Source organism: Vulpes lagopus, chromosome 2 (assembly GCF_018345385.1).
Source record: "Vulpes lagopus strain Blue_001 chromosome 2, ASM1834538v1, whole genome shotgun sequence".
In the NCBI taxonomy this organism is placed as follows: domain Eukaryota; kingdom Metazoa; phylum Chordata; class Mammalia; order Carnivora; family Canidae; genus Vulpes; species Vulpes lagopus.
The window spans coordinates 59,969,292-59,997,195 of NC_054825.1; the positions used below are offsets into that span (position 1 = coordinate 59,969,292).

The following is a 27,904-nucleotide window of genomic DNA, read 5'->3' on the forward strand; positions in this document are numbered from 1 at the left end:
GTTAATTAACATATAATATATAATTGGTTTCAGAGGTAGAGGTCAATGATTTATCAGTCTTATATAATACCCAGTGCTCATTACATTATGTACCCTTCTTAATGTCTGTCACCCAGTTACCCCATCTCCTTATCCCCTCCCCTCCAGCAACCCTCAGTTTGTTTCCTATAGTTAAGAGTCTCTTATGATTTGTTTCGCTCTCTTAGATTTATTTTTGTATTGTTATTAACTTTATGCAGATCTAACAGGAAGAAGGAGGATAATTTTTTTCTTGTTTATGAGCTATAGATCTACTTTTCCACTTCTATAATACAAGGATAATAATAAAAGAATGGAATTTGTGTAATAAATATAAATAAAAGAGCATTATAGGGTTTGTTTTTTTTTTAACAGGGAACTCTAAATTAAAACTGGATTTAGACAACTGGAATTTTAAAATTACCAACACTTTAATAAGTTACAAGTTGTAGACAGAATGGAAGCTATCAATACCCTAAAATGTAATTTTTTTTCTCCTCTTAACCAAATAAATCATACCAAAATTGTCTGAGGAGAAAGAAAAAAGCTTTTAAAAATAACTTTTAAATCTCATTTAAAAAATAGCTTTGTTTGATTCATATTCTTTGGGAATCAGATAAAGTCTTGGATTTATTCTTCTGAAGAAACAGTTATGTGCACAAATTTTTGCATATAATTTCAGTGTTTCCTAACCCCTGATTTTCTCTTCTAAAAAATATTTATTATTTGTGATGTTGTCTTGCATTTATAAACTCTTTAATAGTAGTTATCCCCAAATTGAAGAAATAACTGTTAGAAGTCTTCTGAGGACATTTTCTGGAGATTATATATATAGCTAGTCACAGTATTTCTTCTCCCACTTAATACATGCTGTACTGGTGATGGTTACGTTGTATCTGAGACTGACCATTGACCTGGTGCGTTGGCTACTTTGAGTCTATCAGTGCAAACTAGGACTACTGCTTCTTGGTCTTTAGCTTGCCTAAGAATCACTGGGAAAACTTGTTAAAACAGATTCTGGTAGGGCCTACTGGCAGACATTAATTCAGCTAGGTTTGTGGGGGAGCACAAACCTTTGCATTTCTAAATAAGATCCTAGGTGATGCTGATGTTATCAGTCTATGCGATTCCACTTCCAGTAATCCTGTGCTAAAGCTAATCCTGGGTTTCTAATATAGGAAAGCTTTCTTTACTAGATTTTCTTTACTAGATTTAAACGGGTATCTGAAAGCTATTATCTTTAGCTACAAAGTTTGGATAGTAGTTCTCTGTTTTGTGTTTAGGAGAAGCATCAGTTTAGCTAAAGAGTTCTGCTTTAATTCGTTTTTTATAGACTGCTAGTAATTGCATAGAACTCTCTAAATATTTGATTTTACAAATGGTAAACAGTGCAATGGCATTTAGCTGAAGTACTGTTTACTTCAAAGATCATTTGGATTTTATACCCCTCCCAGCAAGCTTGTTAAATTTGGAAAATGGGGTGGCTCTGTAGTTGGTCTTCTGCCTTCAGCTCAGGGAGTGATCCCAGGGTCCTGGGATCAAGTCCCACATCGGGCTCCCCAGAGGGAGCCTGCTTCTCCCTCTGCCTGTGTCTCTGCCTCTCTTTCTCTTTCTCTAATGAACAAATAAAATCTTTAAAAAAAAATTGGAAAATGATTTAAAAAGTGGTTATTGATAATGATTCATGTTATAGCAAAAATGTTATCTGCAAAAATTTTAAAGTGTCTTCAACTCTTCCTTAACACATGAAGAAAATTAGTTTGACGTACTTTAAAAAAATTTATTTCCTTTTTTCTGTGTAATGGTGAGGTACTGATCTTAGAAGAGTTAGAAGAATGTGCTTAGAGAAATGTGTGTCATTTGAAAAGAAAAGAATAAAGTGGAATTTAAGAAAAACATTGAATTAAACAGGGATGGCAAGCATTATTTTATTATTATTTTTTTTATATTTTTTAAATTTATTTTATTTTATTTTATTATTTATATCCTCTTTTACTCAAAACTAGAAACTTTATAAAAGCTATAAATTAATAAGACTTACTGTTTAACAACATTAATAAAATCTATTTTGTCTCTCCAGCTTTCATAGTAACCGCCCAAGTAAAAGGTTTTGTATTTTTAAGAAGCATTCAGAAGATCTCAGGTAACTAGTTGATCTTTTTAAATTCTTTCTGTTGAAAAATAATATAATTTAAATTTTGTCTATGTGACATCTTTATTGAAATATAGTTCATATACCATGTAATTCATGCCTTTAAATAGTACAATTAATAGTTTTTAGTGTATTCAAACAGTTGTACAAGCTTACCATGGTTAATTTTAGTACATTGTCATCACTCCAAAAGAAACTCCTATACCCCTTAATGGTCATCCCCATATCCTTCCAACTCCTCTCATCCCTAAGTAACCACTAATCTAATTTTGTTTGTATAGATTTATGTGTTGTGGACATTTTATATAAATGGAGTGATACAACATGTGATCCTTTGTGACTGGCTTCTTCCATTTAGCATATTTTTAAGATTCATCCATGTTGTAGCATGTCAGTACTTCATTTTTTAAATTGCTGAATAATATCCCATTGTATGGATCTACTGTAATTTATTTATCTGTTAAGGTTATTTTAGCTTTGAAGCCATTATGAATATTGTTGCTATAAACATTTGTGTACAAGTTTTTGTCTGAACTTGTCTTCATTTCTCCTTTATGTGTGTATGTGTGTATGTATATATATACATATATGTATATCATATACATATATGATTAGACTTTCTGGGTTATATGGTAACTCTATATTGAGCCTTTGAAGACCTTCCGAACTGTTTTACAAAGTACCTCCACTACATTCCCACAAGCAATGTAATGTGTAAGGGTTCCAGCTTCTTCACATCTTTGCCAACACTACTTATCTGTTTGGGGTTTTTTTAAGATTTTATTTATTTGAGAGAGAGAGATATTCAAGAGTGGGGTTAGGTACAAAGAGAGAGGGAGAAGCAGGTTCCCAGCTGATCAAGGACCCTGACTTGGGGCTCAATCCCAGGACACTGTGACCATGACCTGAGCTGAAGGCAGATGCTTAACCAACTGAGCCACTCAGACGTCCCATTTGTTTAGTGAGTGTGAAGTGGTATCTTATTGTGGTTTGTTCTGATTTTTTAAAAGCCTGATGTTGGGATGCCCAATTTGGAAATCTAAATGATTGCCATTGGATGTTAGAGAGTTCTATTCTTTATATCCTTAGACTAGATATAGATCCTTAGACTAGACTTAGATCTCTTACTATATTTGTTTCAAGTGGTGACAAGTGGTGTGAAGAGGTTATTTTTATGCATTTATATTATAAGATGAGAACAAAAATAAAGTTCTCCAACAATATTTGAATATTAAAAAGATACCTAAGATACCTAGTAAAATGGCTAACACTTTTTTAGTTTTGAAGTAAATTTCTTAAACCACTGAAATTCTTGAAATTATTAGGTAGCTTCATAATTCTTATTTTCCTTTCTCAAAGAGACATGTACAGCTTGCTTACTGTGCAGAAAGAACTGATGAATATTTCTAAAGACATTGATAATTAACTTTGGTTGTACCACATGCTTAACTCAGAATCTACTGAGCAACCATTTTTAAAAATATTCTTTTGAATTTTTGGACTCTGTTCTTTATTTTGTTCACGTTGCCATTGCTACTTGAAATATCAGTGTCTTTGCTGTATCAAACTAATATATATAGAGATAAGGTTAGCCAGTACTTGTTTTAGTGCTTTGAGTTAGTGGAAAAGTTGGAAAAAGGGATGATATTATGTTTCAGGATTTCTTTTTTATTTTTTAAATTTTATTTATTCATGAGAGAGAGAGAGACAGAGAGAGAGAGAGAGGCAGAGACACAGGCAGAGGGAGAAGCAGGCTTCATGCAGGGAGCCTGATGTGGGACTCGATCGTGGGTCTCCAAGATCCCGCCCTGGGCTGAAGGTGGCGCTAAACCGCTGAGCCACCGGGGCCGACCTGTTTCAGGACTTCTGTGTATTAGTCTCTATGACTAGTTTTGTTCCCCAGATTTCTGTATGTATTCCTTTATCTAGTTTGGGTTGCTACTCTGGTGAGTCAGCCTTTCCTTGATCACTTGATTTTACATTGTATCATCTCCCTTGTGCTTCATTCCAGTACTTCCTATCTGTGTCCTCTCACTAGAATATGTGTAGTTTGGGTTTTTGTCTCTGCCAGGCATTGAGTAGTGCCTGGCACATGGTAGGCACTCAGTAAATATTTGTTGAATAAGTTAACGTATATGTTGAAAATGACATATAAAACAATAGGTCTCATCTTTGATATAGCTCATAGAGATCAGTAGCTCACAGGTAGAGAAAATTTTGATTTCGTTTTAAAAATATATTAGTATACATTTTAAAACATTTACTGAATTCAAGGAAATGGATAAGATTTTATTAGATGTTGCCTTTACTGAAAAGTTTTATAAGAATAAAAGGGTTTTTTTCAAAAGGTGAGAATTTGATTTGCTTTTTACCCTACTGTTGTCAAGCTCGGTTATATGTTTGTTTTTTAAATGAACTATATGATTTTAAAGATCTAGATTTCTTTTATTTCAACTGGAATAGGTCTGAAATTGAAAACTGGTTGATTTCTGTGACTGGACAGCATACTTAGAATTATAGAACAGTAATTTTTGTGATTACTCTTGTTGGAATGGAATATTAATTCTTTGGTTATTTATTTATGGTACATCTGTCAGGTACATAATATAGCAGGTCGAAGATGACAGTGATGAATAAGTCTTGGACCACCCTTCAGGGAATGTATAGTTTGTTGGGTGGAGATATAAGGGGTGAATGTATAAAACTATATTAAAGCAAGGGGAACTTTAATAAGTGCAATAAGGTCTCTTTTCCAAAGGAGAGAGAAGTAATTTGGAAGGATCTGCATAGGTGTTAGGTACACTTGGCTTTAAAGAATGAGTATTATTTATACTGATAGAAGATGCACAGAGGCATTTGAGTTAACAGAAATAGTGTGAATAAAGGTGCAGAAATGAAAAAGTACAAAGCATACAGAGGGAATGACTAATAGTAAATGGATGGAGCATGAAGTTCAGATAATACTAATAAGATTGATGTCTGGAGCAATAGTTTTAAGCTCAGAGCCAGGTTGTGAAAGTGTTAAAAATAAGGTTAAGGAGTTTGGACTTAATTTGGAGAGCATTAGAAAACCTTTGATATTTTATATAGTGATACTGAAGGAAGGTTCAATAATAAGATGAGTTATAGATGCATGAATCCTATAGATTAGGACTATTGTGGTAGTTACAATTTAGTTAGGACCTAAATTAAAATGATGAGGCAGTATTACATCATCTTTAAGAATATGGGCTCTGAAACCAAAGTGCTCAGTTTCAAACCTAGTCCTGACCTTTACCAGCTCTTCTCCTTGGTAGTTTACTAATCTAACTTTATAAAAAGGTGATAAATTATAGCAACTACCTTTTTGGGTCATTAAAATATTTATTTATTTATTTATTTATTTATTAAAAATTTGAGGGAGAGAGTGTGCAGTGGGGGAGAAACGGAGAAGATTTTCAAGCAGACTTGAGTGCAGAGCCCCACACAGGGCTCCATCCCACAACCTGTGAGATCATAACCCCAGCCAAGACCAAGAGCTGGACGCTCAACCATGTGAGGCATTCAGGTGCTCAATATTTAGATAAGATGATAGGTCTAAAGTTGTTAGACTAGCACAGTATAAGTATTCAATGAATATTTTAAAATGATTGCCATATTGATTATTTTAAGGAAGAAGAAACAGATATCTGTAGTTTGAACTTTACTATTAGAAGAAAGAAACATCATAAGAAAGACCAATCAGAAGTTGATTTGGGGAGAAAGTACATAATTGTAGTTTTGATTGAGGATCAGTTTTGATGTGCTTTATGTGACATCTAGGTATAAAATGCACAGCACACTGTTAGACTACAGCTTCAGGGCAGAAGTCAGTCTATGGTATGTTACTTGTTTATATTTTGTATATTGGCAAAACTTAAATTTTTAAAGTATATGATGAACTTCAAAACTATTTATGCTTTGTTAGTAAGTTGACAGTAACAGTAATAACATTACATGGTCTATTTTTTTTTAACCTAAGCAAAAATAACTTAAAAGCAGAATTCTAAAGAATCTTGAAGACTCCTAAGAGGAGGAGATGCAACCAGAAAGCCATCAGTTACTAATATGGCTTCTCTCTGGTCTGACCTACTGAGACAGAATGATCTTGTCTTTATTATTTTCTCAGGAGTTGGGTTCCATTTCCTTCCTTACTGCAGATCAGCTTTCTCTATTGGTGACTTGAACATACTAGTTCCAGTCTCCCACATCTTCCCAGATGAAGAAATTTGATTATAAATCCTGATTTTACGCATCTTTGTTTAGTGGAGTCATGAGTTAGGCATTCGATCCCTGCCCCAAGTAACTGTGACTAGTGGGATAGTAATTTAGCTACTACTTACCATTGAGACTACTTTTGATTTCTGCAAGGGCAGTTTGTTAGTAGGGAAGACTATATAATTAGTTATTAAAGTTAAGCTTTTACGTTTAACTTAAAAATATTCCATTTAGAAATTAGTACATTTTAATAATCATTTTCAAGAATACTTTTAATTAATGTTTGATAAAATTCATTTAAGTTGAATAGACTAAATTTTTTAAACAGTCCCATTTATAGTTCAAATTCCTAAAACACCTTAATATCTTTTATACATTTAATATATTTGATTTTCCTTTAAACAGCATTTCAGATGCTTGACCCATAAGATCCCAAGTGCTTAATTCTAGCAAATAATAAATTAAATATATAGTGGTTTTCTAAGTTCTCTGACGTATTTCCATATTTTTGCAGGGTTAATATTTTTAAATACCTTTCAACAAAAGTCAAAAGTTTAAACACAATTTAAATTAGAATCTGAAGGCCAGTGTTACATCCTATATGCCAACAGTGTTTAAATTCTTCAAGTAGCAAATGCTACACAGTTTGATCCAGTGAGTATAAAAACTATTCCGAATTCAACAAAAAGTATTAGTGGCTTTGGGAATTGTTTCCAAACATTTTTGAAAATTTGTAATCATTACAGATTTCACTTAGGAACTACAGCACTCAGTGAAGTTTTGTTAAGGAACCAGTAATTCAGGCCCTAGTGCATGGACCAGTTTACTGTGCTGATACACCAGGGACTAAGCTTTGGACTCCTGTAGTGAATTAACTACTTTAGTTAATTCATTGTTAAATGAGAATAATGCCAACCTTGGATGTTTGTGGTGAGAATTAAACCAAATAATATATGGGAAAACCTTTAACACATGGCACACAATTGATGACAGATACAACATGATCTAAGAATATGATCTATTGTCTATTTTTATATTCTTTTCTTTAAAACTGTTGTTTAGTGTTTGCTTTGTTTGGTTAAGAACTCCAAGAGATACCTTGGAATTCTCTATAGATTCCCTTATAGCTACCTATTTATAGCTTTTTATTTTGGCTATTGTTCAGACCATAGACATTATTAAATCTTTGTCGTACTTTGGGATTATTATGGTTAATATTATCTTTATAATTGTGAATTCTGAAGTGTAAAGCCTTAACATTTCTCTTCTTAAAGCCTTAAAACATTTCTCTTCTATTTCATCACCTAAATAAAATACTAGATTGTAAGTTCTGTCAGAGCAGACTATATTTTTTGGTTATCATTGTACTCACAATGCAGTATAATAGTACAGTATGTACACAGCCTCAGTAAATACATATTGAGTGAATGAATACTTATACCCTTGCTTTGCAGATGAACAGAGGCACAGGTAGATTGTGGCTTGTTGAAGTAACACAAGTTGTTACTGAGGCCACAGCTGGATTGTAGGTCTCTTGTTACATAGTTTTTAAAGCATGAGTAGTAAAAGTTTATAAAACAAAAATGCTTTCTGTAAATAAATGATAGCTTAATTTGAAATGGCTATTTTGCTTTCTAGAGAATCATTTCAGTTATATCAAGCTTTATAACAAAAATTGAAGTGACAATTATGACAAAAAGCAAATTATAGAAAAATAATCATTGAACTTGTGTATGGATTTTTATAAAAAAACAAACACCTTTTATATCATTTGCTTTTTTTTTATAGGGGCATTACTCTAGTGTGCCTTAATTGTGATTTCGTAGCTGATGTTTCTGGCTTAGATAATATGGCCACACACTTAAGTCAACATGAAACTCATACTTGTCAAGTTGTGATAGAGAAAGGTATGTATATATAATTGTATTACTTTGGATTTTTGATATTTATTCCAGTATTTTGGGTCAGCCACAATATGAGCTCTTTACTAAATCGTTATTCTCACTCATCATATTTCATGTGCTGTTTTAAATATAAAACTTTTCTTCTAATTTCAGTTTCTGTTTGTATCCCAACTTCTGAACATCTTTCTGAGTAAGTTTAATTTTTAATTCAGTGCATTTTACTTTGATGGATTTTAGCACTGTTGCATTTTAAAATGTATCATTAAAGGAAATGAAAAATATTAAAGTATTTTGTTGTTTTGTTTTTTAAAGCTGCTTGTTGAAATAGGTTCCTGCTCTTTGGAGCTCGTGACCTGGTGCAAGACAAGTTGGAATTTCCTAAGTTCAAAGTTCTGAGATGTTTTCTTACACAAAGGCAGTTAAGCAGCCGAGTTCATGACACTAGCTCTCATTATTCAGCAATTTTCAGCTTCAAATGGGACTAGATTCTTATTCCACCTTATCTTTGTGTCAGGTTGACATATCTTAACATATGTTTTGTTTTGTTTTGTTTTTCCCAGTTGGCTCTCTCCAAAAATAACTTTTGTTGCTATGGTCATTTCTTACTTTGCTTAAAATAATTTGTGTTTTTCTCCGCTGTACTTGCCTTCAGAATAATACATTCTAAATGATATGGCTGTTTGTCTTTTTGTCTGTTTTGTCTGCTTCCTTAATTTCTTATAAGTCTTAAGTTTTTAGGCCAGATGATTGTCTTTCCTCATCCGTTGTCTGTCATTGTGCTATTTTTCTTATTTTTCAGATGCAGAGGCAACCCAGAGATTTCAAAAAATTTCCAGGGTACACCTGGACAGTGTCCCCCTTCGATGGACACAACTGATGCCTGTTCTCTCTTTCCAAGGAATGTGAATAATTTGACTGTGGGACCTGCTCTAGGTTGTGGTCTCAAGAAATCAGATTTTGGGGAGACTCCCTTTCTTCATGGCTGGCCTCCTGTAAGGCTGATGCTGATTTAGCCAGAGATGGTTTCAAGGCCCACCAAATTGAGCACAACTTCCCAGTGGGGGCTTTGGCTCTTGATCATAAGTTTGTGGGTCACTTGTGGCCAAGAAAACCCCATCAGATCAGTGCTTCAACATCCCAGTTGAAGTGTAGTCATTTTGACTGCTGCCTTTTAATCTTCATCTAGCATGATTGCAGTCCAAGGAATACAAAAGCTCTCTGGTTGTTAGGAAACTATGGTTATTTTCATGTCCTTGGAACAACAGGTCTCTAAAATTATGTTCAAAATTGCAGTTATTTTTCTATATTTAAAATATATTACCCAGTACTAATTTTATAGTTTTTCAGGAATACCAATTCTCAAGTTTTTGAATTTTAAAAAATTTAATTTTGGTAACTTGGTTTTATGTTTTCCAAACTTACTGATGTCTATTTTATAATGTCTATTTTTATATTCTTTTCTTTAAAACTGTTAATTAGTTTTTGCTTTGTTTTGTTAAGAACTCCAAGAGATTCCCTGGAATTCTCTATAGATTCCCTTATAGCTGCCTATTTATAGCTTTTTATTTTGGCTATTGTTCAGACCATACACATTATTAAATCTTCTGTCATACTTTGGGATTTTATTATGGTTAATATTATCTTTATAATTGTGAATTCTGAAGTGTGAAGAATTGGCAAAACCTCTTTGCATACCTTAAAACAAGTTTTAAAGTTACATATTTGTACATTCAATACATAATATCCACTTTACCATTAATGTAGTCTCTTTGGGTAAAGGTAACAGCAAAAATTATGGGGGCCAATAATGCAGGTGTTTATATTATATATATATATATATATATATATATATATATATATGTGCATATATATATATCCTCATGCATTATGTATATTTTAAGAATTTGACATTTGTTTATTTTAGTTACATTAAATATAGATCTAAAGAGTTTTGATGATATTAATTTCTTTTAATAAAAAATTGTATTGTTTAAGTGCCTCAGGAATTATTTACTAATAAAGAGTTCATATGAAAGCTATTGATTTATCATATAAATAGGAGCATTGCTTTAATTATTTAATGGAGGCCTTATTACTATTTGGCCTGTAACTGAAAGCTATATCTATTTAATGCACCTTGCATTTTTTCCTCCAGGACAATTGAAAGGTCATTCATTATACCATACCAGTTTCTTGAATCTTAAAGACAAGCAAAATGCCTTTTGTAATCTTACCTGCTATGAGGACAGACAAGCTCTGAAAGTATGACTCAATTATGTTTTTTACTCTAAAATTAGAACTTCTTTAATTTTACTTTGAAAGAAATTTAAAGCCAACTTAGATGCCTGCATATTATGTAATCTCCTTGTAAATATTAATCAAAAAAAGCTGATCTATTAGTGTTAAATTTTTTTAACTAGTACAGTAAATGAATGATTTTCCAAAAGCTCCCAAAGAGACTTGTTTCTTAGTAAATAGATCTTGTGATATTCTAGTCTTTATTTCCTTATCTCCTTGTAAATATTAATCAAAAAAGCTGATCTATTAGTGTTAAATTTTTTTAACTAGTACAGTAAATGAATGATTTTCCAAAAGCTCCTAAAGAGACTTGTTTCTTAGTAAATAGACCTTGTGATATTCTAGTCTTTATTTCCTTATCTGTCCCAGGAAGTTTTGTCATTTCACCCTCTTTCTACCCAATTTAAAAAAGTATTTTAAAATATTGTTCACAAACAACAACTTATTTCCATTTTTAACAGAAATTCCTTTTTTATTTATAAATCCGTACTCTCTCCCCTGCTAGGGAGGGCTTCGGAAAAAAAAAAAAAAATCCGTACTCTTGGGCAGCCCAGGTGGCTCAGCGGTTTAGCGCTGCCTTCAGCCCAGGGCGTGATCCTGGAGACCCAGGATTGAGTCCCACATCAGGCTCCCTGCATGGAGCCTGCTTCTCCCTCTGCCTGTGTCTCTGCCTCTCTTTCTCTCTCTCTGTGTCTCTCATGAATAAATAAATAAAATCTTTAAAAAATAAATAAATACTTACTCTCCTTTGGTTAAAACTCAAAAATTTGTTAAACTTTATTCTTGATATAACAATGTAGGAGTACTGCTTTGTGTTTTTTCCTAGGACTCTCTCTTATAGTATTATCAAGTTCATTTTCTTAAATTTTAAACTCTCAAAGTTTTATCACATATAACTTCCTTTTTAAGAAGGTGCCTTAAATAAAACACTTAAGGTAGTTGGTACAAAATTTGCTTATTAAAGGCAGTTGGTTGAATTTTAGTTTGGTGCTGATGTGTTTTAACTTGGCTCTGATCCCTCCTTACCGTCAAGTTTATTCGCCTGATCAGAAATGGTCATTTCATGCATGTGTGTTTTTGGTAACCACCAAATAAAAAGTGAGGTTGGTTTGAATCCATCACCATTCATTCTTTAAAAAAAAAAAAAAAAATACTCCTAAACTACAGAGACTTAGGATTTTTACCATATTTTTGTCACATTTTGGTAAAACACCTTGCTGCTTTGGGCCTCATGTATTTATTCAGTGATTTCTTGAACATCTACTCTGCCTAGCACCATTCTAGGTGCTAAAAAAATGGATTGATATCTCTGCCGTCTTTGAGCTCATGTTTTATATAGTGCTGAAAGACAGACAATAAAAAGTAAATAAAACATACAGTATGTTAGATTGCAGTCAATACTATAGAGAAAAATAAAGTAGGGAAAGGGGATAAGGAGAACAGGAGGGAGGTTAAATGGGAGGTTCCCATTTAAAAAAAAATAAAGTAGGGAAAGGGGATAAGGAGAACAGGAGGGAGGTTTAAATGGGAGGTTCCCATTTAAAACTTGGTCGTCAGAGAAGGCCTCACTAAGACATGACATTTGAGTAAAGACCTGAAGGAAGAATTGTAAGGAGACTGGATTGGCTGCAAATGAGTGAGCAAGAGGGAATAGTAAGAGATGGGGCCTGCAAGGTAATGTGAGCCATGTATGAATTTGGCTTTTACTCTGAGATAAGCCATTCATTAGAGGATTTTGAATAGTGGAATCTTGTACACCTCAGTAAAAAATACAATCAACAAAAACCTTAAATACAGAAGAGTGCTTATATTACTCTAGCCTCTGTCTTAAGAATAAATTACAGAAGATTAAGGGCAAAATCAGGGAGATTAGTTGAGGGGCTATATAATCTTGTGGGAGATGGCAGACAACTAGCAGTGTGGGTGATGAGAGATTTGATTTTGGATATATTTTGAATTTATTAATAGTTTGTGAAATAAGAGAAAATGTTGAGGATGACATAGTTATTAATCTGAGCAACTGGGAAGATGGCAGTGATATTAATTGAGATGAGGAAGACTAGGAAGAATAAATTGGGAAGATGAAGATTTTGGCTTGGGGCATGTTTTAGTTTGAGATGCCTGTTAGAAATCCAAATGAAGATGCCATAGTTACTCATTTGTGTAAAGTTAGGGGTGTGTTCTAGGCTGTAAATGTCACTGAACATTTTAAAATGTCATGGGAATGAATACAAGTAAAACCGGAGAAATGTAAATAAAATTCGTATATTATATCACTGTCAATATCTTGGTTATGATTTTGTACGATGTTATCATTGGGGGAAACTGGACTGCATGGAGTCTATATTATTTCTTACAACTACATGTGAATATAAAATTGTCCCAATATAAAAGTTAAATTAAAAAATCATAGGACTGTGTGAGATTACCAAGGAACACAGTAGAAATAGAGAAAAGGTAAGGTCCAGAGATTAAGCTCTGGGGAATCTGACAATAAAGGGTTAGGAAGATGAAAAAGTACCAGCAGAGGAAACTAAGTGGGAGTAGCCAATGATATAAAAGGAAGACCAGGGAAGTGGTGGTGTCCTTGGAGTCTTGGTTACCCTTTTTGTAAAATATGAGTGCAGACATGCTGTAGAGTTCTGGGATTCTTTATCCAGTATTGATTATACCTACATGTTAAAATTTGTTCTTAGAAGATCAGATATAGAATGCCACACATATCCTTATCTCTGGTAGCAGAAACTTTTGATCTTAAGAAAACTAAATGTCCACATTACTCCTCAGCACCTTTAACTCCCTACATATACTCTCATAAAAGTAATTCTCTTATATTTTCCCAGAAAAAAGTAACTAGATCATTGTTTCCCAAAACCTGAATTGTGGAACTAGTGTGTCCATAATTTGTAAACTATCTTCAGGGGAAATTTTCCATGGTCAAATAAGTTTAGGAAATGCAAATTAAAATTAAGTAGATTCTTTAATATAGGATTTTTCCTGCTAGATGTGGCCTGTGTCTCAAGAATATTTATTTGGAATTTTTTTCCTTCAATATTTATTAACTTTCTGACATTAATCTCTGTACAATAAATATGTAGAATGCTGAACTAGAGGAATCATTCTTCGGATTCTCTGAATTGGGGGCAAAAAGTAGTCGTGTAAGATGTTAACTAAGATGGACTCCTAAACATTTTGTTAATGTTTGTGAATCTTTGTAAGGTAGAGTTTATAACTGGATGCTAGCAATGTGCATTTTCATATTTTTAGAAATAATAGAAATGATATCTTCTATTATGTTTGTAAAATCTAAGAAATACGTAACAGAGACAGACCAGTTATTAGCTTATTCTGTCTCTGTTTATTGAGCAGCAGGGATTTTTTTTTTTTTTTGGAGTGTATGGTTACTTTTCATGATTTCACACTAAGAAGTTTAAGAATCTCTCATATTTATTTGTAGCTTCTCTTTGTTACTCCTTATGTTTAGCTTATCAATATACCCCCTTATTTACTTTTCTTGATACTACTACTTTTTCCAGTCTTTTATTATCTATTAAGGAGTTTCTTATATTGTAAAGTTTTCCTTCTCATTGAAACAGTGTCAGGAGGTCTTCCTTGATAGTAATACTAGGATAGGGATTGATTAGCACAGGCTCTACAGTTGATTGCTTAGTGTGGAGTTCCTACCCTGCTGTATACAAGAGTGTGTGTGTGTGACTTTGGGTAGGTTACCAAACATCTGTGCCCCTTAGAGTTTAGTATATGCATATAGTACTTAGCAGTTGGCACATAGGAAGCGCTATACAAGTGTAAATTTATCGTCATTACTATTGTTGTTACATTACTACTCTTCGTGATTTTACTTCTGCCTATATCTTACTAATGTTCATTAGAATAACTCCAGTTTTCAATCTGAGTTTCCCGTATCATTTACAGATCATTTGTTTTCTTTTTCCTAACCCAGAATATATATTTTTAGAGTTACTTTTGAAGCAAACATTAGTCATACCATTAAATTTTTGGTATCTACAACTCACCAAACTTCTGTTAGAGAATGTCTGTGAATACTCCGTGGTTCATATTATCATAACTATTTTATAAATAGTAAAAATATTTTCCCTAATTATACTGCCTTATACTGACTGTACTATGGTTCACCTCATATTTTCAGCCCACATCCCTGATTTTGAGATCCTTCTGCAGCCTCACTCTGGTCATTTTGGTATTTGAGTACCTGAAAGAGTTTACTCTCATCTGCAAACTTGGAGAAGCTACTGTGCATCTCCTTTTCTGTGTCATTTCTTGAAATATAGGAACCTATTGTTTTTAATCCTCCACACTGAAAAATATCTATCTCCATACTGCTGCAAAGTATAGTGTTATGGAAGGAGTGCAGCTATGAAATAAGGTAGCCCTAGGTTTAAATCCTGGTTGGGTGTCTAACCAGCTTGTTGAGTCTCAGCTTCCACATCAGTAAGATCTGTTGTAAGTCCTTGCAGGGTGGTTATAAGAAATAAAGATAAGGTATGGAAATTAAATTAGTTAAATTATTAAATAATTGAATTACTTAGTTAAATATTAAGATTATTTAGCAGTGGCCTAACAAAACGTAGTTAATAAATGCATGTTGTTACTACTACTACTGTAATGGCTCTTACTGCTGTTACTGCTAATATTGTAATTACTGCTACTACTAATGACAGAAGACCCTGGGAATTGCCTATCAGTGGCATCTTTTCATCATTGAGAGTTTTAGTGCAATCCATCTGCACCGTAATTTGTAATTTTGGCTTATAGTTCACACATCACACAGTACATTCCTGCAGACTGCTGGGTGGATGGCATTTCACTGCAGTGCTTCAGTCCCATCTGGTAAAATTCTCCAATGTCAGATTGAGTGTAGTTGACTCTTCTGGTCTACAAACTATTAAACAATACCCTTGTAAATGCTAGTATGTAATTCTCGAGAAGGAAGACATTCCCTTTGAGTTTATAGAATCCCCTTTTAAAAAATAAATTGTTAAAATTATTACCAGGCATTCATTTCCTGGCTACTTATTCAATATTACTAGGCTTATGGAAGTGTATAACTATGCCAATTAGCAGTAGTAAAGTTGCTGTTCTTTTGTAGACCTTTGAAATGATTTTTAAAATTGCATTTCTCAGATGTTATATCCTAATTCAATCATGGAATTGTACTTTTCTATTTGTTTATCCCTTATTGCTATTTTCTTCTTCCTCTGTCTTCTCCAGTCTATCTCTCTGGGTATATTAATTGTAACATCGAATAAAAGTAAAATTTAGGTTTTGCAAGGTTAATTTCCTTTTCCTTTTTCTTAAAAAAATTATTTAAATTTTAGTTAGCATACAGTGCAATATTGATTTCAGGAATAGCGTTGTATGATTGTTCAACAAACCAGCACTCATCACAAGTGCCCTCTCTAATACCCATCTAGCCCATCCCCCACCTCTCTCCCTCCCTCCACCCTCATATTGCTCTCTACTGTTAAGAGTCTCATATGGTTTGTTTCCCTCTCTTCATTTTCCCCCTTCCCATTTGTTCATCTTTTTCATTCTTACATGCCACATGAGTGAAATCATATGGTATTTGTCTTTGTCTGACTGACTTATTTCACTTAGTATAATATACTCTAGCTCCATCCATATTGTTGCAAATTGCAAGACTGTGTTATTTTTCATGACCAAGTAATAGTCCATTGTATATATATCCACCTTCTTTATCCATTTGTCAGCTGATGGACATTTGGGCACCCTCCGTAGTTTGGCTATTGTTGATAATGCCGCTATTAACATCAGGGTGTATGTACCCCTTTGAGTCTGTATTTTTGTATCCTTTGGGTAAATACCTACTAGTGTAATTGCTGGATCATAGAGTAGTTCTATTTTTAAATTTTTAAGGAACCTGCATACTGTTCTCCAGAGTGGTTACACCAATTTGCATTCCTGCCAACAGTGTAAAAGGGTTTCCCTTTTTCTGCATGCTCACCAACATCTCTTGTTTCTTATTATGTTGATTTTAGCCATTATGACAGATGTGAGGTGATATCTCATCTTGGCTTTGATTTGTATTTCCCTAATGATGAATGATGTTGAGCATCTTTTTGTGTGTCTATTGGCCATCTGAATGTCGTCTTTGGAAGAATTTTTATTTGTGTCTTCTGCCCATATCTTAACTGGATTATTTGATTTCTTGGGTGTTGAGTTTGATAAGTTCTTTACAGATTTTAGATACTATCCCTTTATCAGGTGTCATTTACAAATACCTTCTCCCATTCTAAAAGTTGCCTTTAGTTTTGTCGATTGTTTTTTTTGCTGTGCAGAGGCTGTTTAGGTGAAGTCCCAATAGTTCGTTTTTGCTTGCCTCCTACAGTGTGTCAGGTGAGAAGTTGCTGCAGCCAAGGTCAAAGATGTTGCTGCCTGTGTTTTCCTATAGGATTTTAATGATGTCCTGTCTCACATGTAGGTTTTGAATTTGTTTTTATGTATGGTATAACAAAGTAGTCCAGTTTCATTCTTCTGCAGCTTGCTGTCATTTGTTGAAGAAAAATGTGTTGAAGAAATGTTTTTTCCATTGGATATTCTTTCCTGCTTTGTCTGAGATGAATTGACCATTTAGTTGTGGGTCCATTTCTGCATTTTCTATTCTGTTCCATTGATCTATGTGTCTGTTTTTGTGCCAGTACCATACTGTCTTGATGACTACAGCTTTGTAATAGAGCTTGAAGTCTGGAATTGTGATGCCTCCAGCTTTGCTTTTCAAGATTGTTTGGGATGTTCAGGGTCTTTTATGGTTCCATACAAATTTTAGGATTGTTTGTTCTAGCTCTGTGAAAGATACTATCAGTATTTTGATAGGGATTGCATTAAATGTGTAGATTGCTTTGGTAGTATAGACATTTTAACAGTATTTGTTTTTCTAATTCATGAGCATGGTATGTTTTTCCATTTCTTTATGTCATTTCAGTTTCTTTCATAAGTGTTCCATAGTTTTCCGAGTACAGATCTTTTACCTCTTTTAGTTAGATTTATTACTAGGCATCTTATTGTTTTTGGTGCATTTGCAAATGGGATTGATTCCTTGGGTTTTGTTTTTTTTTTTTCTGCTACATTATTGGTGTATAAGAATGCAACAAATTTCTTCATGGTGGTTTTACATCCTGTGACTTTGTGGAATTCATTTTTTGTTCTAGCAGTTTTTTTGGTGGAGTCTTCAAGGTTTTCTACATTGAGTATCATATTGTCTGTAAATAGTGAAAGTTTGACTTCTTCCTTGCTGATTTGGATGCTTTCTATCTTTTGTGTGTGTGTGTGTGTGTGTGTGTGTGTGTGTGTGTGTGTGTGTGTGTGATTGTTCAGGCTAAGACTTCCAGTACTCTGTTAAATAGTAGTCATGAGAATGGACATCTTTGTCTTGTTCCAGACTCTAAGAGAAAGGCTCTCAGTTTTCCCCCATTGAGGATGATATTAGCTTTGGATCTTTCATATATGGCCTTTATGATGTTGAGGTAGGTTCCATCTATCCCTATGCAAGGTTAATTTTCTTGACAAAAAGTTCAGATTAGAAAGTTATTTCCCTCTAACATATCTTGAGAGTATGAGTCTATAGTAAATCCAAAAAAACCTCAAACTTGGAAAACTGGAGTACTTAACCAGTTATCTCTTTTACTGATTAAATCAAACATCTAAAAGCCACAATTTGAAAGTGATTTTAAAAGTTGATCTAGTTCTCTCAGTTACCTCGAAGTTTGTTCTAGGCAAAGTACAATGTAAGGACACTGGCTAAAGTCAGAATATCAGAGTTCAGGATTCATCTCTCTTACTAACTTAATGTTCAGATTACTTCAGTTTCTTCATTTGTAAAATGAAATTAAAAATAATCTTGGGACACTTGGGTGGCTGTCAGTTAAGCTCCTACCTCTTGATTTTGGCTGAGGTCGTGATCTCAGGATGGTGAGATTGAGCCCCCACATCAGGCTCTACACTGGGCATGGAGCCTGCTTAAGATTCCTTCTCTTCCTCTCCATCTGCACTCCCATCACTTGCATGTATGCATGTGCTCTCTAAAATAGTAATCTTTACACTATTGTTTAGAAGATTTAAGAAATGTAGAATATTTTACAGATAAAAATTTTTATTATATTTTTTTAAGTACCCCTAATTTAGGGGCACCTGGGTGGCTCAGCAGTTGAGCATTTGCATTTGGCTCAGGTTGTGATCCCAAGGTCCTGGGATCGAGTCCCATGGGGAGCCTGCTTCTCTCTCTGCATACGTCTCTGTGTCTCATGAATAAATAAATCTTTAAAAAACAAATTAAAAAATAAATACCCTTAATTTAAAATATACCAGGAAGAAATGAAAACAGAAAACTGACTTTCCTTGAAACTGAGTTCCTCTTATTTCAGAATGGCTACTGAGTTTTATACTTAGCACCAGTTGTAACTGCATGGCTCTTTAATAGTATAAGATAAATAACCCTTTCATATATCCCTTGACCCAGAACATTGATTTCTTGGCTTCTGTGTGCAAGACTCTGTATCAAATGCTGGAAATGGAAATATGAGTAAGATGTAGTTCATGCCATCAGAGTAATTACAGAATAAGGCAGTGAGAATTGTAAATACTGAATCCACATCTTCACAGGGCTACATTGTAAACTGATTTCACAATCAGTTAAACCACTAATACCATATGTATATGACATTATGTGAAATGCTTATACCAATAGAGAATCTGGACTTGTTCCAAAGGAGAAATATCACTATTATACCCCTCTAATCTATACCAGTAAGTCATTAATTATCTTTCATAAAGGCAAGCACTAAGTAAACTCTTTTAGAAGGAGAATGGCATCTTTTAAATAAATTTTATGCTTAAGAATACTATTTATCTTTTAATATATTTACTTTCATTGAATACTATGATCATTGAAGAATAGATAAGTCATTCCATTATTTCCCTATGAAATTCTGAAATTATTTGGAGGAATTATTTATTCTGGACATATTTAAGTTGGAGAATCTTAAGTATTCAAAATGGTCAGTGTCCTCATTAAATATATTTGACTAATCAGGAAAAAAAGGAAACTGATCTAATCTGTGAAATATACAGAATTGATTTAGGGCTTATTTCCTTCCTTTTTTTAAAAGTTTTGTTTTGTTTTTGTTTTTGTTTTTGTTTTTTTGCAAAAGAGTACAATCAGGAGTCTGGAGAAGGGCAGAAGGAGAAGCAGACTCCCACTGAGCAGTGAGCCTAGTCTGGGGCTCAATCCCAGAACCCTGGGATCATGATCTGAGCCCAAGGCAGATGCTTAACTGACTGAGCCACCCAGGTGCCCTGGGTTTGTTTCCTTCACTAAACTAAACTAAACTAAATTAAACTAAACTAAACTAAACTAAACTAACTAACTAAATAAATAAATAAATAAATAAATAAATAAATAAATAAAAATTTGAGTATATCTGATAATGTTACATTAGTTTCAGGTGTACAAAATATGGTGATTCAACTTCTCTGTATGTTAATGATATGCTCACCACAAGTGTAGCTACCATCTGTCACTGTACAACATTGTTGCAACATCATTGACTGTATTCTCTATGCTATGCCTTTTATTTCTATGACTTACTCATTCTAAAACTCGAAGCCTGGATTTCCCACTCCCCTTCACCCATTTTTTGCCCATTCCCCATCCAGTTCCCCCTCTGGCAACATTAGTTTGTTCCCTGTATAGGTCTGATTCTGCTTTTTGCTAGTTTGTTTATTCATTTGTTATTTAGATTCCATGTATGAGTGACATCATACAGTATTTGTCTTTCTCTGACTTCATTCACTTAGTGTGATACCCTCTAGGTTCATCTGTTGTCACAAATGGCAAAATCTCATCCTTCTTTATGGCTGTGTAGTATTCTATTATACATACACACATATGTATATGTAAATATATGTACAAGTTGTGTGTGTGTGTGTGTGTATGTATATATATATATATATATATATATATATATATATTAAACTCTTCATTATCCATTCTATATTGATGGATACTAGGTTTGCTTCCATATCTTGGCTGTTGGAAATTATGCCTAGTGAACATAGGAGTGCATATATCTTTTCAAATTAATGTTTTTGGTTTTTTTTTTGGGTAAATAGCCAGTAGTGGAATTGTTGGATCATGTGATAATTCTATTTTTAATATTTTGAGGAACCACCATACTGTTTTCCACAGTGGCTGTACCAATTTACATTCCCACCAACAGTGTACAAGGGTCCCTTTTTCTGCACATCAGTACTGTCGATTGTATTCTTTCTTGTCTTTTTTATTTTAGCCATTAGGACAGGTGTTACAGAGATAGCTCATTGAGGTTTTGATTTGCATTGCCCTGATGAGTGATAATGAGCATTTTTAAAAAAGCTTTATTTATTTATTCATGAGAGACACAGACTGAGAGAGAGAGAGGCAGAGACACAGGTAGAGAGAGAAGCAGGCTCCTTGCAGGGAGCCTGATGTGGGGCTCCATCCTGGATCCCAGGATCACGACCTGAGCCGAAGGCAGGCACCCAACTGCTGAGTCACCCAGGCATCCCGATGAGCATCTTTTTATGTGACTGTTTGCCATCTGTAGGTCTGCTTTGGAAAAATGTCTGTCTATTCATTTAGGGCAAACTGGACAAACTTCTGCCAGTGATTCTAAGGTTAACTACCATTTTTTCAGTCTTCTGGTCATGATAGTAGTTGCTTGTATAATATAAATTAAATATCTGGGGCTTAATTCAATATTGCCAACAAAATAACAAAATAGAACCCTAGTGTGGCATCAAAATCTTCTGCCTCCTCTGATGGTCTTATTTCTTCTGCTTAACATTCTCACACACAAATATTTCTGTTTCTCTCAATTTCCTACCTCAAATTGGTTCTTTCTTCTATCTATCTAGAATGATTTTTTTTTAAAACTCTATCTTGCCTAACTTTAGATCATACCTAAGCATTCAGAAATGAGTATATAATTTTTTAGGAGAGCAAATAGGGCTGGTCCTAACAGGAGTAGGCCCCCGTCAAACTAATGTCTATTGGATTCAGTTTGGGAGTTGGGGAAAGTAATTGCAGGAAAATCTCAAAATATGGAAGATATTTAAGTGGTAATAAGCTTTAAGAGGCTGTGTAGTGCACTCTCAAGAAAAATTCTGGACAGTAAGGTTGTCTCCCACCTCTACTCATGTCAATAATAACTTTTATTGAACACATGTAATGTGCAGACGTTCTTTTAAGTGTTTTATATTTATTAATTTAATTCTCACAAACTAATGAGATACCTGCTGTTATTGTCCCAATTAATGGATATTAAGTCAGCTGAGGTACAGATAAGTAATTTGCTCATTGTCACATAGCTTTCAAGTGGAGAGCTTCAATTTAAATTACGGCAGTTTGTTTTCGGAGACCAAACTAATACATACTCTATTGCTGCTCTGGTTGTACTTGTGATTACAAATATACTTCCTATCTTGTTATGATTGGCTGAGGAACTAGATGGGACTTCAGTGTGTTTTCACAGGAGCGTAGGTGGCAACTGACACACCTGTAGCATTGGGACCAGAATCTAACTTCCCAGTCTTAGAGCCATAGGTCTATGATGTATGGGCAATAGGACATTTTCAGCAAACAATGGCATGAATTGGTCTATTAATAAGATTAATTTGGCAATGATACTGAGCATGTTTGAAAGTGGAAAATATCCAGAAGCAGACCAATCAGTTAAGCCTTTTCACTTTTCCTGGCATGATTGTAAGGGAGCCTGATTCACAGGAAAGGAATTGGCTGTAAAGCAATGCAGTGGAAATTTGAAGTAGAACCATCACTTTTAATCCTGGTTCTGTTGTTTAATGGGCTTATTACTTTAGCATTTTTAGGCCTCAGATTTTTCTCATCTACAAGATGAGGGCAGTTAGACAATCTCTTAGGACTCAAGTCTAAATCTAATATACTGTAATATTTCTGAATTGAATTGATTGATTGAAATAAATAATAATAAAAATGGAGGGGTAAAGCTCTAGATAATGACTCTGGGGTTATCTGTTCAGAAGTGATGGTTGGATTTTTTCATTAAGGATGAGGTAAATAAGACTGTGCAGGTCTGAGTAATAAATATTTCTATTTGAGTGTTCTTTGTCCAGTTGGTACTTCTACTTTATTGGTTTTACCTTATCATCTCCCTAAACCTTCCTCTTCTCCACTGAAACTGCTTCTGCTTTACTTGAGACAGTCATTGACTATATCTTCTCTGGACTTCCTGAGTAGAGCCTATCCTCTTCTAATACTACCGTTTCTCTTTCAGATGCACAAATTTAATCATACTTTCCTGTTAGCCTTAGATTAAAGTTCTTAGCATAAGCACTCTATCCTGGCAATCAAGATCTTTCCTGAAGTTGCCCTTGCTATCTCTTCAGTTGCATTTTTGACTACTCTTTGTTCCCTGCATTACAGTCATATTAGACCACTCAGGTTTTCATATCATTGTTGTCTTATTTCATAATTCTTTGCTTTTGTTCTTCCTCAAATCCTCATCCCCTGCTTTGCTAACTCCTGCTCTTTCTGCAAAACCAAGTTTACTATAGTATCTTCACTGCTTCCTTGTGTCTTTCCCTTTTGTAGTGGCTCAGTCCTTTGTATAGCCAATCCATCATATAGATGTCTCTTTTGTAACACTTCACAGTTCCATAAACATTTCCTTCAATATGTTTCCTTGATGATGAACTCCTTGATAAGAGGGACTGTCTTTACTTTGGACTAGAACTCTTAGCACAGTACCTGATGTGTGTACAGCCCAGTAAATGCTTAGCTCAGTTACCCTTTCCACATTATCTGTTAACACTTCTCAGAACAAATGATCAGAAATGGTACACTAGGTGTTTTACAATTTATTAGTCTGATGACTACTACCTTAAATTTAATCTTGAATGTCTAAGTGGAAGATCTTAGGAACTGATTGGATTTCCGATGGTTTATAGAACTTCTTTTCAACTTTTTTAGTATGCTTACAAATATTGTTAAATTGAAGATTATATTTTTAAAATCAGCATTGAAATGTTGGTCTTTTAAATATTATATGAAGGAAAGAATATGGCCTGGCTGAAATGAATCTGAACTATTTTCCCTTTATAGCTTTTCCCTATACCCCATGGTAGAATATAGTATGAATAAAACCTCAAAAGAACACAATAATTTAATTGACCCAAAATATCTATTTTACATGTAGCCATGGATTAGTTATGTGACCTGCAGAAAAATGCAAAAAGGGACATTTATTTTATTTTAAACTTTAGAGGGGAAAAATTGTCCTTTATCAAATTGTCCTTTATCTTTTATCAAAAAGATCTGTTTCAGCAGGTTCACCTACAGAAAAAAAAATAATTTATCTGCAATAATCATTTTGAAATTGAACATCAATCTTTCTGTTCTCTTTACACTGAAATTTTAGTGTTTGTTTTAAATGTACTGCATTTTTCTATAAAAAATTATTGCAACATTCATAGGTGAAAAGTGTAACTAACTAATAGCAGGTCTTTAGCTCAGAACTTTGAGCTTAGCAAATTTCACTGTCTTCTAACCAAGCAATTAAATATCTCAAATGATGACTATTTCAGCAGGTATCTTTAATGAATAAGAATTACAGGTAAGAACACTTTTTTCTTTTCCAATAGTGTTAATGATGTGTTAGTAGTTGTGTTAAAATTTGTTCATCTTTTTGTTTTAATTTATTAACCTTAAAGTATGCTTTTGTAAAAGTTACAAAAATGTAGTGTACATTTTAGTGATTGATTGATAATTCAGAGAAACTGTTTTTCTCAGGCGATTTTACATAGTGTGCTTTGAATTTTTTAAACATATGTTTTCTTAAATAGTTTATTCATTATTATAATTCTGCTCCAAAAAAAGAATACTAGTATGGTTAAAGCCACAAAATAAGATTGGGATCATAGGCCCTTCAGTGCTAATATTTCAGTGACTTATTTTGTTCTCATCTACCAGTTTCTTAGCCAGTAAGATGAAGGGTAATAAAAACTCTGTAACCAATCTTTCTTGCAGAGATAGAGGACTGAGTTTCTCTAATTGAAATATCAGCAGAAATAGTAAAACACACAGGATAGCTTTCATTTTAATTGTTGCATAAAATCAATTTATTAGAACAGCCATATAAAAATGATTAGCATGGTAATTTCTTTTTGTAAGAATGTAAGATTGATCTTTGATAATATTTTCAACAGTATACTGAGAGGGAAATTATTTTATAAAATATTTTTTAAACTTCTTTGTGACCAGTTTGTTTCAGTTTTTCAAACTGAGTTTAAAATTATTAACTGATGGGAAATAAAAAGTAGTTGTAATATACAAATTTATTTCAAAATTTTATAATCCAGTATCTACTTTGTTTCTTCACACTAATTTTTCATGTTTTCTTATGACTTTATACATGTTATTTGTAAGACTCTCATTTTCCTGTATAAATCATTAAAGACTAAACATGTGAAATTTCATCTTTATGAATTTTGTTGTTCACAATAAAACACTTTAAAGAATTATAAAATCTTTAACCCCCAAAATGATCGACATTAATGCATTTTGTTAGTATTTCTGCAAATTTTATTCATTTAAATTTGTTTAGTAAATTGGTTGTAAATTATTGTAGTACATTACCAATATAATAAAAGAACAAAAAAGGACACACTCTATTTTAAATTGTTTGCAATTTCATGTAATAACTAAAATATAGATAAGTAATTTTGCATGAGTTATTATTAATATCTAGTAAAGCATTAGCATTTATAGACCTAATTTTTTCAGTGTGCCCTCAGAGATTTCATTGACTAACTAGAGAGTAGCTTTTAGGATAGTTGACGTTTCTATCCTACTATATGTCATTTTTGTACATGAAATTTAAGTCAGTATACTTGTTGCTTATGTTAAATATATTAATCTTTAAGTATAGTTATAAGCCTTCATAAAGTAATGAATCACTTAACTATTAATGGCATTTCAGATCAGGTAGGCACTTAGTTTAAAATTGAGTTTAATATATAATATCAGGAAATAATGTTTAGTTATCAGCAGTTTCTAAAAGATCTTTTGTGAAAGCTAGCTTTTATATGAAACTATTTAAAAAAAGATTTTATAGATGGCATATGCCTTTTTTAATGTTGTAATAAGTTACCATTTGTTTTTTTATCTTTAGAAACAGTTTAAAATATTTGTAGTTAATATTTGAGCAGTGCTTCTGAAGGTTCCTAAGAGACTATATCCTTCAGAATTCTAAATTATTTCTGTGATTTTACCACCTTAATTGTAATAAATATAGAAATAGCATTATATTGAATTTCACAAGAGATAAAATTTCTTTTCTCACTTTTTAAGCCCCATAATAGTAAATACTTATGCATATTATATATATTAATCATATAACCTTTTATTTTTTAAAGAATCATTCTTTTTTTGAGACTGTTTTACTAATGTATTATGTCTTTTAGTTATAATTGTATTTAACATAGAGAAAATTTCTTAAGTGCTCTTGTTTTTAGAAAAGAAGGAAATACATGCCCCTATTAACTTCTTTAGCACATTTATTGAATCTACTGTTTATTTTAATGCATTTTATTTTTCCTTTAAAATATTTATAGAGGGCATTTACAAATCTATGTTAGTTTAAATTTACATTTTAATTACTTAAGCATACAGAAAAGAACTGTTTCATATTTTCCTAAATATAAAATAAAGTATTCAATACCTATTTTGTTTTCAAGATTAAAAAATGAAGCTCCCACTAAGGAACAAGAACCTGTGTCTGAGGTAAATTTTGTTTTACTTGTACCTTAAAGGCTTATGTAGTTGAAAGTATTGTTCGTATAATTTTTAAAACATTTCAATTCATTGTGTAAACCTCAGTGACAATTATTGGCATGTTATCAGGAAAAAAAATTGAGATTAGTTTTTGTCATTAGATATAAAAATATCTAACCCTAAGCAAAATTTTGAGGTGTTTTTTATATTACAAAAGCATCATATATTTTGCTTACCTGTTATTTGGTTCAACTAATGAGTTAATGGAGGTAAATTTATGATTTAAAAATCCTAAAATCAATAAAATGTCAAACAGTTGACACATTGGAAAATTAGTCTTTCCAGATTATTTTATTTTCTGAGACTTTAGAAAGATTTAACTAATACTTAAAATAGAAATATTTCAGGGGCCTTGGGTGGCTTAGTTGGTTAAGCATCTGACTCTTGGTTTCAGCTCAGGTCATGATCTCATGGGTCATGAGACTGAGCCCCTTGTGGAGCTCCTACTCAGGAGGAAGTCTGCTTGAGATTCTCTCCCTCTGCCCCTCCCCCAACTGGCATGTGCCTGTGTGTGTGCATGCACACACATACTCTCTCTCAAATTAATCTTTGTAAAAAAAAATATTTTGAATATATATTAAATGTGTTTTAGCTTCTTAGGCACTCTGAATATTATGCTCATGGGTTATTCTATAAATGTCACTGGGCAGTCTAATGGATGTGTGTAGAAATAGTTTTGCTCAAGTACTTGTTTTCTTGATGTCAGGTTTTTTTTTTTTAATATTACAAAATATTTCAGGTCTCTTTCTGAGTATACTGAAGTGAAGCAGATTCAGCATTTATCTTTTGAACAGCATATCCATATTGAACAGTGAAGAAGAGAAAGAAATCTAGGCAGAATTAGCCACCTTCTTCCAAGCAGCTTTCTTTTACATCACAGAAAGTTTTCTTTCGTTAAGGTTTTTAACTACAAAAAGTTTAATAGATACAGGATTTTTGGTTATATGATTGTCCTTTTATAAAAAATTTTATTTATTTATTTGAGAGAGAGCAAGAGCAGGAGGAGAGGGAGGGAGAGGGAGAGGGGTAGACGGAAAGGGGAGAGAGACTCCCTGCTGAACAGGAAGCCTGATGCGGAACTTAATCTCAGGACCCCTAGATCATGATCCAAGCTGAAGGCAGACGCCTAACTGACTGAGCCACCCAGGTGCCCTGGTTATAGGATTATTCTTGAATGAGTTTTGATAGTTTGTGGTTTTTAATATTGAATTTGTCCATATAGAATTATTTGTACTGTTCTTTAATCTTTTAGTGTCTTGGAGTCTGCAGTGATAATACTCTCATTCATTCTTGATGTTAATAATTTGTGGGTTCTTTTTCCTATTGTCATATAGTTTACTTTTATAAAGGTTATAAAGAAAGAATACAATGTTACTGTTTCTGCTTTAGATA

The 27,904-nt window shown here is 33.2% G+C and overlaps 1 protein-coding gene across 11 annotated transcripts in view; it reads left to right on the forward strand.

The window, feature by feature from the left end:
* ZNF280D (zinc finger protein 280D) overlaps positions 1-27,904 on the forward strand; it is a 124,987-nt gene that overhangs the window by 72,373 nt on the left and 24,710 nt on the right. For 5 of the 11 annotated variants that reach the window (XR_005985249.1, XM_041738487.1, XM_041738477.1 and 2 more), the window contains 4 exons: positions 2,099-2,161; positions 8,195-8,313; positions 8,464-8,500; positions 26,416-26,461. Coding sequence is in view for 10 of the 11 variants with exons in the window: in XM_041738487.1 (XP_041594421.1) it covers positions 2,099-2,161; positions 8,195-8,313; positions 8,464-8,500; positions 26,416-26,461 (265 nt within the window). In the remaining variant the exon portion in view is untranslated. Of the gene's footprint in view, positions 1-2,098; positions 2,162-8,194; positions 8,314-8,463; positions 8,501-9,109; positions 10,430-10,465; positions 11,213-26,415; positions 26,462-27,904 lie in introns of those variants that run through there. The other 6 variants (XM_041738504.1, XM_041738521.1, XM_041738494.1 and 3 more) reach the window with 6 other exon arrangements.